The 12,900-nt window shown below is 41.5% G+C and overlaps 1 protein-coding gene across 3 annotated transcripts in view; it reads right to left on the bottom strand.

Moving 5' to 3' along the window:
* BEND7 (BEN domain containing 7) overlaps nucleotides 1-12,900 on the bottom strand; it is a 59,793-nt gene that overhangs the window by 28,188 nt on the left and 18,705 nt on the right. For 2 of the 3 annotated variants that reach the window (XM_077337968.1, XM_077337970.1), the window contains 2 exons: nucleotides 7,335-7,637; nucleotides 1,875-1,997 (listed from right to left, as the gene is read on the bottom strand). In XM_077337968.1, coding sequence (XP_077194083.1) covers nucleotides 1,875-1,997; nucleotides 7,335-7,637 — 426 coding nt within the window. The remainder of the gene's footprint in view (nucleotides 1-1,874; nucleotides 1,998-7,334; nucleotides 7,638-12,900) is intronic. The other variant, XM_077337969.1, reaches the window with a different exon arrangement.

Raw genomic sequence — 12,900 nt, forward strand, 5'->3', positions numbered from 1 at the left:
ACCATTGGGGAGGTAAGATTCTGAGAAATGTCCTTGGTCAAGGATTGGTTCACCTCTTGCAATATTATGATGACTTACTTTGGTGAAAGGCATGTTGTGGACCTAGCATCACAGCCAGAACTTTCATGTCCTTTCAAATACAGTGCTTGGCAACGGAGTCCATTCACACATTTGAGGGTGGCCTCATTCCCAGTGGGCCATCCCAGTCTAAGTCCATGCAAGCCAAAAGGTTCCATTCAGGATTTACTGGAATAAAGTTTGAGTCCAGTAGCACCTTCAAGAACAACAAAGTTTAACTATGTATAACCTTCCATGTGCATGCACAATGATGAAGTGTGCGTGCACACAAAAGCTTATGCCCAGAATTACTCTGTTTGTCTTAAAGGTGCCACTGGACTCAAACTTTGTTCTGTTGCTTCAGACCAACACAGTCACCTAGCTTCATCAGGATTTACTGTTAGTCATGTGAAACTGAAGGATGTATGTAAACAAACTCTACTTCTGAAGCATCCCCAGAAGAAGCCTTAGCATATTACTGCCCATACGCAGCTCCACAATGCTGTCTATGTTTTTGGCCCTCAAAGTTAACTGCAATCTCGCTCTCACTGACAATCACTGTTTTTCATCTTATCCTTGGTGGATATATTGTGGACATCCTTTTAAATATCTGAACACCGATAGCACATTCTACTCTTTCCCCCAGAATCGTGTCTCCTGCACCGTTTCCATGTATGGTCTGTCTTCCCGATGTCTTATCCTCAAAACCTGCAAAACTCTTGTCACATTTATGCAGGGGAAAAAATACAGAAATGAAACGCATTAAGGGTGTGCAACATTATACATCTCTCCACATGTTTCTTCAAACACATTCAACACATTGCATGCAAGCTCAAGCACCTGGAACCTCTCACAAAATGCAGTATAATTAAGAGGTATTTGCAATTAAAGCAATTTCTGGATTGGCAAGAGCACTCTAAACATACACCTTAAACCCTGGGTTTAGAATAGTGCTGTTATGGGGGAGGGGGATTTCCTTTCCAAAATTTATTTTTCTAGGTAACAGCTACTGATTCTTCTTATTCTCTTTTAAAGGAGGAATTTCTCTTTGTGGAAAATTAATTCACCTTTTTGCAACTTCAACTCCTGCAGTGGCTTTGTTACATGCCACTGAGTGGGGCTCTATCAGTAATATAGGAAGATCTGGGAAGACACTGCCTCCCTCTTAGCATCTACAGCAGCCTTTCTCAACTTTTTTACTGTTGAGAAACCCCTGAAACATTCTTCAGGTTTCAAGAAATCCCAGAAGTGGTATGATTGTGCAGAATATGGTTGGGAGGCATAGCTGTATACATGGCCACCCAGGGCTTCTCCCCTTCCCACCCCCTTCAGGCCCATAACTGACCTTGTTTTTTTTGGGGGGGGGGGCAGGGCCATATGTCACCCAATAAATGTTTAACAATTTTTTAAAAATATATAAAAATTAATTAACTCCCCCCCCCTTCAGAAAACCTTTCCTGGGCCACCAAAAAAATGCCAGGGTTTCCCCAAACCCTAGTGGGGAAAGCTTCATCTACACAGTGAAATTCTGAAATGTTGCAGAACTTCCTTTCCTGCCCCTCCTCTCTTCAAACTCCTCTTTGATTAAAACCGAACTGACTGACTCCAAAAACTGACTGACTCCAAAAACTGACTCCAAATTTCTGAAACAAAGGAAATGATCAGACTGTTGGATTTCAGAGAGAAATTTGGTAAAGAGGAATTAAGGGGATTTCTTTGAACAAGGGCATAACTCTGCGTCAGAATTCATTGCAAGGATGTCACTTCTGTGGATTCTACTTAGAAGATTTATTTTGTGATACAACGGATTATCATACCTGCTTGAATTTGCATTATCTTTCTCATGGTCTTAAGTTCTTGAAGAATGGCCTGTAATGCCGGTTGACAGTTACAAGTACAACAGTTTGAGCCAGCTGAGGAATTAGCCGCTGGAATTTCTCCTGAGAAAGAAAGGGAAATAAACAATGTGATGAAGACCAAGCTTTTTCCAACAGAAGACCTTGACAGGATTTTAAAAGTTGTCAATATATGCCCATCAAGAAGCCAAAAGCTAAAATTAAACTGCCACTACATGGCAGTAACAGGAGTAGTGCTCTGCCATACTTTCTTCCCACAACAACGTTACATGGCATGATATATAAAGTCCGTATAAAGCTGCAAGCGCATTGTAAGCTCACAGTGGTCCTCTTCATTGTCAAGCAAGTTCATGGCAGATAACAATGGCACCAAAAAGCCCTTGCTGCAATCACAGTCACTTTATCACGCTAAACAAAAAAGCCAAAGAAATCCTGCCATGGTATGTGAACAGCCTCACAAAGAAAGAGATGACTGCATAATAAAGAGTTATTAAGCAAAGCTCTAAGAAGCCTCCAATAGACTAAAAGGCTACTTGTTGTTTTACAGCATTCAGAAAGTAAAGTAAAAACAAAAAGATCTGTTCATAGCAATTGGGGATAAGAAATTCTGGGGTTGGGAAACAGGGGGAAATATTCATATCATTCCTCCTCTCTGGGATCACAAACTCCTACTCCTATGCTTAAATGCTGTAGCCAAGGATAGTTTCCATCTTTTTCTTTGCTACTGTTCTTTTCATTATCTTTCAGAAGAGCTGTTCTTTGTACCCTGCTTTTTACTACCCGAAGGAGTCTCAAAGCAGCTTACAATTACCTATTCTTCCTCTCCCCACAACTGACACCCTGTGATATAGGTGGGGCTGGGAGAGCTCTGAGAGAACTGTGAAACCTGGTTTTCCAGATTAGAAACCGCCATTCTTAATCATTACACCAAACTAGCTCTTTGTATTAAACATTGGCTCTTTTATGCAAAACTCTCTTCCTGGGTACAAATCTGGTGCTTCCTGACCTTGGTAAGGGGATGATTTTAGCTGACTCCTGATCAGTTCCTAAGCGATGGCCTTGCCATCCTGGGCAACCATTATATAATGCTATATTTAAAATTAAGAGTGGGGTTCCAAGTATGTTTTTGGTCAGAAAGATGTTGCTACATGGGATCCAGATGCATTCATCACATGAAGCTGCCCCATCCCAAGTCAGAGCATTGAGAGCTGAACCAGGAACCTTCTGCATGCAAAGCAGATGGTCTACCTCAGGCCCATGGACCTTCCTCTAAAGTAATGAATTAATACCTGGAGCTGCCTTATAAAGCAGTGGTAGTCAACCTGTGGTCCTCCAGATACTCATGGACTACAATTCCCATGAGCCCCTGCCAGCATTTACTTATTGGGCCTGAAAGTCACTAGCTTGTTACAGTACAGCAAGACCCTCTGGAGCAGGGGTAGTCAACTTGTGGTCCACCAGATGTCCTTGGGCTACAATTCCCATGAGCCCCTGCCAGCGTTTGCAATTCCCAGCGTTCATGGGAATTGTAGTCCATGAACATTTGGAGGGCCACTGGTAGACTACCCCTGTTATAAAGAGCCAGACTCTTTGGGCTATCAAAGCCAGCTGGCAGCAGCTCCACAGGGTCTCAAGCAGAGGTCTTTTCATATCACCTACTATCTGATCCTGGCTTTAATTGAAAAGGCATGGAATGAAATCTGAGATCTTCTCCATGCAGTGGAGATACTCAACCAGTGTGCCATGACCCCTCCCCAAGAAAATGAACCAACTGTGCAAGTTTAGCACTGCCTGTTTGCTTTGGGGAATATTCTATGGAAAGCAGTTACCTGAATGGCTTCATGGGCACATGATAAACATGCCTGTACAACATGCTTTTCCTCCCCCAAGTCTGTGAATGTCTGGCAGTTGATATACTAGTCTAGAGGATGACTACTCTGCTGAAGCGCAACTCCAAGGGGAGAAGTGACACATCAACACGCTTCTTCACTTCCTTCTATTGCAATAAAGGAACATTGTTGCAGGGAAGCACCTAACCAACTTTTGACGTCCATAGAAGTGTCCTCATAAACAGCCCTTACAAGGTAGAGGATGGAACATAAAGACATCTGGGCAGGGAGCTCCACACATTTGGCACTACAAACAAAAAGGGAAGGGGACTCTTAAGCATAATATATAGGGTTAATAAAAAAAGAAAGAAACTCAAGACAAAAACTCAACAGATTATGGACCTGATATGAACATACCCTAGTATGAACTCAGGACATTTTCTCCAGACCAGACTGACCAGGGATTCTGGGGGGCGGGGTTGGGGGAGCATCATCTGGACATGGAATTGGGGTCACTGTGGGTGGGCAGGTGAATTTCCGGCATTATGCAGGGGTTTGGACTAGATGACCCTGGAGTTCCATTCCAACTCTATGATTCTATGATATACCATTATAATCAGTGAGCTTGAACATATATATGTACATAATGGAGATCTCACATCCGGCCGGTATTCCAAGAACTCGGCTGGCTCCCTGTTGAATTCCGGATTAATCTTAAGGTTTTGGTAATCACCCTTAAGGCCATAAGTGGTCTGGGCCCAGTGTATCTGAGGGACTACCTCCCTGCCTATACCCCCAGAAGAGCTTTACACTCCACCACTTCCAACTGGCTGCGGATCCCTGGCCCTAAAGAGGCACGTCGGACTTCAACAAGGGCCAGGGCCTTTTCAGTCCTGGCCCCCACCTGGTGGAATGAGCTCCCCGAAGAGATCAGGGCCTTGCCGGAACTTCCACAATTCCGCAGGGCCTGCAAAAAGGAGCTCTTCCATCAGGCATTTGCTTGAGGCCAACTGACCCATAACATCTACAACCCCACCCCCCAGACTGAGAGGTTGAACCTACCAAGGGAGTGTCAAAGTTATTGTTGTCGCAATACTGTTTTAGTTCTAGTTGATATGTTATTGTTGTTATATTGTTATATTGATACTGATACTGTTCCACGCAAATGTTCCGAAATGTTTTCTGTAAGCCGCCCAGAGCTGTAGGGAAGGGCAGTATAAAAATCTAAACAAACAAACAAACAAATAAAAGGCTTCCTTATACTAAATCAGACACTTGTTCCATCAAGGACAGTATTGTCTACTCTGACAGCAGTGACACTCCATGGTCCCAGGGAGAGGCCTTTCATGTTACCTACTACCTGACCCTTTTGACTGGAGAGGCTGGGGATTGACCCTGGGGTCTTCTGCATGACTAGTGGACGCTCTACCAATGAAGCCACAGTCCCTTGTCAAATGCATTGAGAAGTTCTGCTGTTCAGCATTCATTCATTGCAATGGAGCAGAAGTGGTTCTCTGGCTAAGCTACTCAAGTGACTGCTTGTGCCCACACAATGAAGAAGGCACTGATGCATCACAGGGATTTTACAGAATGTCACTTACATCACCACTTTGGCCTATGCTACTGCTGAACAGGGCCAAATGAGACCTCCTATAATTTTGCCATCGGTCACTAACATAGACCTGTCCAGGAGCAGTATGGGCCTAGGAAGTGGTGGGTATGCCAGACTTAAGGCAACAAGATACCATGAAGCAGCCCTGCAATGGTCCTTGCACAGAACTGGTTCCCAGCTTATTTTGTTCAGAGGTATTCCGGGAAAATCTTTTATCTTTCTTCCCATTTGATTATAGACATACAGTACAAAAAAACATATGTTATGAATTTTTAAAAAATTGCTTGCTGTTCTAAGCCAGGCTATCTGCTCTACTATCTTTGAACAAGATATGCTTCTCCTTTGTATCTCACAAAGAACTAATCTTAGCCAATAAAAATATTGTATGAATTTGCCTTCTCACCTTTTAAAAAAATATTCCAAAGAATATCATAATATTTTGAAAAACAATTATTGTTAGTAAGTACCTGCTCAACTTTTGTGCTACTAATATAATGGATTACTAATGGGAGGATTCAGGGACTGAAGCCTCCAATGAAAAACCAGAGGGTCTGTTTTCCCATTTAATTTATGCTATAATTTTAATTAATATAGATATAACTTACCAATGTCTAACTATATACTGTAAAGGGGGGGACAATATTTCAAATCAAAAGAAGGCTCTGCCAACTTTATAAATATTTACTAAGATTTTTTAAAGTTCTTATCATTCTTCAGATCACTAACAGAGAAGCAAGAATCATTGTATGAAAACATTTTTACTCAACCATCAAATCATTATGGCAATCAGTTTAAGGAACAAAAGCAACATTTTAAAAATTTAATGGAAATACAATATACTATTAATTAAAAAATCAATTTTTAATTTAAAAATACTTTCTAAAAAATTGATCTCCCCGTTGTGTAGGAAAGCCAATTTTGAATTAAAAGTGGTTTGCTGAACACCAGAAATATTACAGGATATGAATCTCATATATTTATTTTTATTTTTTCCATTAATGAAGTTCAGACAATAAGTTAACTCTGTGGGTGTCACAGTTCTATTCTCTGGACCAACAAGCAGCATAATTAAAAACAAGGCCAAGTCAGTGTTTAGCTTCCCGAGCAAAAGATGACGACCAGCACAAGTAGTTTTGATTCAGTCTAGATAACAGGTTCACTGCAGTCCTAGAAGTACTAGAACTAGGTTAAGATGGTTTTGGGTGGCGGATCCTCCAAGGAACACTAGGGGTCATGATATGGTGGCAGGAAATGGCAAACCACCTCCAAATATTCATTGCCTGGCTGCCAGACAAGCCTCCAACCTCCTGGCTATGCTACATACACCGTGCGATAAATAAATAAATCCATCCATCCATCCATCCATTATGAAGTAAGAGCAAGGGAGTAGGTATTCCATACCATCAAGTGATATCACTATAGGCTTGCCAATTTATTTACCTCTGATGAGGACACCACTTGATTTGTAATGCCAAGGGGTGTTTTGGATCATTAAAAGAACACTGAAGTAAGCTGAGCAAAACAGCTGGTTTGATTGGTACGTTTCACAGCCACATACTTTTATAAGCACAGCCTTATAAATGGGTAGCTTCCAGGGATCAGGGCTTTCTTAGTCAAGGTGCCCTGATGATGGAAATCTTTCTCCAACATACCAGGCAAAAATTGCTTTATGTTCTCAGGCTTTTAGCAGGTTATATCAGTAGACAAGTTATTTTGCAACATCTGGAAATGCAAGTTCACAATTCCTATAACTAATTGTGATAACTGAGACATAAAAGATAAACTTTTTGTTGTTGTTGTTATGTGCGAAGTCGTGTCCGACCCATCGCGACCCCATGGACAATGATCCTCCAGGCCTTCCTGTCCTCTACCATTCCCTGGAGTCCGGATAAACTTTTAATATGCCTATATTCACATAATTTGACCTGGACATTTTAGCATAATTGAAACAATGTAGTGAATATATAACTTAAGTCATACCATTGGAACCCACAGTTCTTGCTTGGTTTTGGAATGTTTTGGAACGAGTTCCATACTGTCCTGAAAAGTGACTTGTCTGAGCAGGGACTTCATTCCATGCACCACTTGGAGGCGGATGAAGGTTTGCTTGGGTGTCTGCAGAGGGCTGCAGGCGTGGAGTCCAGGCCAAGTCTAAATCCTGGGGTTCTTCCTTCAGTTTCTCTCCCTCTTTGCCGACCCGCTGATAGATTCTTCCAGTGCTGTCGTTCAGTAATCTTCTCATCCCTGTAATTTGTTTTTTAATTTCCCGGCTTTCATCTCCTACTGAAAAAAAACGCACATATTTATCACTCTGTATATGCAAAAAGGGTAATGATATGCAGTGCTGTATTTCAGATTAGTCTGAGATTTTCTAGTTTATGAAACACATGAAACTTGTGTATCAGGCACAATTATTCCAATGCACATACATAAATACACAGGAATTTAGAACCAATATATATCTCAACTGCTGTAGTAATAAACTCATGATCACCTGTATCATAGTGCACCAGTGTATGCATGTTTCAACACAAATAACCCCTTGGTATGCATTGTGCTGCTTTGGCAGTATGTGTGCTGGGTAGGGTGTACATTTGGCTGTATCTGGGCCAAAAAAATGTGAAAAGCGAAGTCCAACTACTTTTAAGCCTAATATAGATCAGAGAATCTAATCACTACCAGTACCGCTGATCCCAAATTTCCCCAGCCTTTTTTTTTTGGGGGGGGGGGGGAGATTCAGCTATACTAAATAGTGGGTGATGAAGAAGTTTAAAGAGCTACCAAGTTAACCTTCAGTTCTTCTCTAGGGCTCTTTCCCTCCTTCTGCTCTGATTTCCAGGACAACAGAAGGGAGGGGAAAGAGGCATCTCGGGGCCCAGTGGGAAAAGCACTTTAGGGGCATCTGTAGGGCCTTAGAGCCCACCATTGCCATACCTACAATATTGTTGGCTTCAAATGTGAAGTTCAACTAAGTAACTACTTTACTTTCCCCACCCATTTTACAGGGAACAGAGGGAAAGGGGAAAGAAGCAGTGGCAATTTTCCGAATAGGATTTCAGGTTTGAGGGAACACTGTTCTTTAGCCAATCATAGAGATTTGTTCTTTCTTGAAATTTTTCTGTGCATGGGCAAAGGGCATAATTTGATATTCGGTTTTATTTCCTTCTGGTCTTGTGGCTTGCAGTTTTTTACTTCTTGTTTGGGCCTGGTGGTTGTGGGGAGGGGGGAATGAGGCCAAACTGCAATTTGTATTTTTTTTTGTTCCCTTTGGTTTTATTCTTAGATTTTATTTTCTTCTAGTTTTGTGGCTTGCAGTTATTTTTGTGGAGTTTTGTTGTTGTTTGGGACTGGTGGTAGGTTGTGTGTGCGTGGGGGAAGGCCAAGGGTTAATTCCTTCTGTTTTGGTTCTTCAGGGATGGTTTAACACTTGTTTAACTTATTCATTTCTGGTTCTTTGTGTGTGTGTGGGGGGGAGCTTGTGTGTGTGTTCTGTTGTTTTTAAAAAATCTTATTTTACTTGAATTCTCTCTTTTTACCTCTCTCCTTCACGATCTTTTGCTTTTTTTTCTTTTTTGAAGGGGAATTTTCGGGGGGCTTGAGGCTTCATTGCTTTATTTTCCTCTTGCTTTCCCTGCTCTTCTCTTTTTGGTCTGGTGAGTGCATGTGTGTGCTCTCTCTTTTACCTTAAGTCCCTTCCCCTGCTAAGTATTATTGCACTGCATCTGCTGTACTTGCAACTCCTGTCCCCTCCACGGACTGTGATTCTGGGCTTGACATCAGACCTGTTGAACTGTTTTTTTTCCTAATGGCACTGGATTTTGCTGCTGGGCATTAGAAGGTTGACACTGGGTTCTGCTGTTGAACACTAGTACATTGTACTGGTTCTGCTGCGCTTGCAGAAATGTTCCCCCTTCCAGTTTCTACTTCAGAGATTCTCAGAACTTAGTCCTGCTGGGTTTTGACATCGCCACAGTGGCACTGGTTCTGCTGGGCACTTCGTACAGGTTCTGCTGCTTGCCTTGCAAAAAATCCCCCTCCTCCCGAATCTCCTAAATGCATCTAAACCCTGTTCTTTTTTAACAGGTTAATAATGCTAGTTTTTTTATAACATCATGGCTCCTAAATAGTGTTTACTTTTATCAAAAGAAACTGGTTCTGCTGCGCTGTGGAGATTAAATTAACTCGCTAAAGAACTTGCATTGCCCCCAGTGTCATCAAGGGCCAGTGGAAGCAATACTAACGGATGGACTATAAGGAACTGGGACATGGGATTATACATTTCTTCTCTGGAATGAAAAACATTCTTTGTATCCAGTGTAGTATAGTGGCAGAAGTGGCAGACTGGGATCTGGGAGACGCAGGTTCAAATTTTCACTCTGTCACGGTAGCTGGCTGTGGGTGACCTTGCACCAGTTACATCAGCACTGTTAGCATGTACATCATGTATGTATGAGCATACTTCTATTTGTAAGAAAAAGTCAACACGTATTCACTCTACTTATGAAACCAGAGGACAATACTTTGGTGTTAGGGTTCAACTACACATTCAGAGCCAGCACGGCTAGTGGTTAAAAGCAGCAGCCTCTAATCTGGAAAGCCAGTTTTGATTCCCCACATGCAACCAGCTGGGTGACCTTAGGCTAGTCACAGTCCTCTTAAAGCTGTTCTCACATGGCAGTTTTGTCAGAGCTCTCTCAGCTTCACCTTCCTCACAAGGTGCCTATTGTGGAAAGAGGAAGGGAAGGTAACTGTAAGTTGCTTTGAGACTCCTTTGGGTAGTGAAAACCAGGGTATAAAAACCAACGCTTCTTTTAAGAATTATTTAATGCACGTTTAAAGAAAAATCAAGTGTACACTTTACAAAGACCATATGTGCGTTCACTGTAATTTGTGAATATGGCTACACTCTCAGTCTAATCTTCCTCACGGTGCTGCTGTAAGGATAAAATGGAAGAGAGAAGGATGATGAAAGTCACTTTGCATCCCCATTGGTGAGAAAGGTGGCATAGAAATGATGTAAATAATACACTGATTATGGTTAACAACACATGACATTTAACTTGAGTTCAGGGACATAGTTAAGGAAAAGAGAGAAGGAAATCCCGTGGCTCCCTCTCAATCCCTTAACTCCACTTAACATTACATTTGCATTGGCCCTTTGAATGCCTCATGAGAAATGACTGCAGCACTGGGTCATTCAAGAAACAATACTGACAACCAGATCAACTTGTTCCTCCCACCTAACACTTTGAAATCAAGCAGAAGTTCTTGTCATTGATTACAGGTTGATTTTAAACATATTCTGTGCCTAGGTTTTAATAGGTTTATATGAAAATAAACACCTAACTCATAATTCCTAATGGATTTATTGGGTTGAGCTGAAAAACTTTGCATTATCAGGTTGCAGGTGCAGAGTTCTCAAAACTGTTATAATGATGGAGAAAGCTGAACAGTAATGGAACGACAGAAAGAAAAAGAACAGTTACATTTTATTATCTGCACAATAATATATAGCTAGAGTCTCTGATGCACAGAAATTCACATTATGAAATGAAAATCACGTGGGCAAGAAAACTGCAACTGTTTCTAATAAAAACGGGCCCATTTAAAAACAATTATGTACTCTGCATCATCTAAGTATTAATTTTATTTATGACCGTGGTTCTTGCACCCATATGAAAATTTGGAGCACAGTTGCTATTCTGCCTACTGAGGCATGCAAATACATTTCATTAGCAATAAGAAAAGTCTTCAACAAGGCTATCAAGTATTTTAAGAGTGTGGAAAAATAGAGGCTGAATAAGCCATTTACACAAGATGGATTTTCTACGCTGAATTCACTTTCTTGAAGAAAAAGCATCTAGTATATTTTAAATGTGTGCACACATGCACACACATATATAACACAAACAAACTCCACAGGCCTTTCATTGCCATTTACGTCCCTTTCTCTTAAGGCTGGCCAGTCCATGGAATCTGAGAGACCAACTTGTGGAGAACTGTACGGTGATCAACATTTCTTTGATCAGGGATGGGGAGTCACATTAACAAAATCCAGATCGATCTCAACTCTAGTACTGCTATTCAAACCCCTCCTTAGCCTCTCGTTTGGGACAGTACACACAAAACTCAGCTCAGTAGGAGATTTTCCCTGGAAATCCACATGGTGTTAGGGGAGGATGATCATGAGCTAAAGGGAAGCTGTCAAAATTGCCTTGCCAGCAGGTTCCATGAGACTTGAGAGACTCAGCTCCGAAACAATGTTGTCCTTGGGAAAGGAACTCATTTTAGATCGCTGGCTTAGGTTTCCAACTAATTATCTAAACCCCCTCTATATGCATGCATACTGATGGTTATAAACCTTTATAAACACCCTTAGTAAGTCTTTTAAATAAGTAACTTAATGCGTTGACTCCTGTCAATCTGCTGATGGAGGGGGAGGGGCAATTTTCACCAATTCTCAACTCCTGTGGCAGACCTCCAAATCTCCCCTCATGCTCTTTCTTGGAGCAGCACTGGACAGGGTATTCTAGTCGCAAACAAGAAGAGGGCAGGTGGAGAAGCTGCACTCAGCTGGCAGAAATCCTTCCATCAGCAGAGGTTCTCAGCTAGATAGATCCAAGCCAATATTTTTATTATTTCAGCAAATGATGTGAAATAATTGTATACGTTTAGATAACACTTGCTGATTGAAATAAACACTAACAGTCGCCTCTTTCTTTTCGTCTGCTCCACCATTTACCTTGCCTATGTGTGTACAGAGTGAGAGAGAACACACTAGTGGTAGTTACTGATCTTAGCACTGTTCTCCTCAGGATGGAAAGTGAATGTCCACATTCTTTGGTTGGTGTTAAGCCCCTAGCATAGGGGCATAGAAGAAATGAGCCAGCTTGGCGTAGAGGTGAGTGTGAGACTAGGATCCGGGACACCAAGGGTCAATTCTCCACTCTGCCGCGGAAGCTCACAGAGAGACGCTGGTCAGCCACACACACTCAGCCCCAACCTTTCCCCGATTGTTGTCAGGATAAAACAGGAGGCAAGGAAAATTAAGCTGTTTTGGAGAAAGGCAGGGATAAAGGAATTAAATAAAACAAAATGTCACAAAGATGACCAGTAGATGACATTTAGGCTAGTTCCTGGCCCCCAATATCATGCCATGCTATTACATTTATCCCACAGTTTTGTACTCTACTGATATTTTACGTGATGCCTTATTATAAACTGTTCTTAGAACACTTTCTAAAGCATTCTGCTATGCAATGCTGTGAGCCATTTGATGGAGCTAGCTGCACTATTCTCTGGACTGTGGCCAAAGAAATGTGGAGCAATGAAATGCAAACAGCTTTAAAGCAAATTACAGTTTCAAATTGCTATCACTAGGAACATGAGACAATCCAAAACTAACTCTCTCTTACATAGTAATAATATAAATATTTAAGTTTATTTTTATCTCCTTTTTTAGCAACCTAATTTAGGATTGTACAATAATGTCTCAGGAAACATCTTCCTTATGCTTCCTTTCTCCAAACATCAGTTTTCTGCAAAG

This window comes from Paroedura picta, chromosome 5, assembly GCF_049243985.1.
Source record: "Paroedura picta isolate Pp20150507F chromosome 5, Ppicta_v3.0, whole genome shotgun sequence".
Taxonomy (NCBI): domain Eukaryota; kingdom Metazoa; phylum Chordata; class Lepidosauria; order Squamata; family Gekkonidae; genus Paroedura; species Paroedura picta.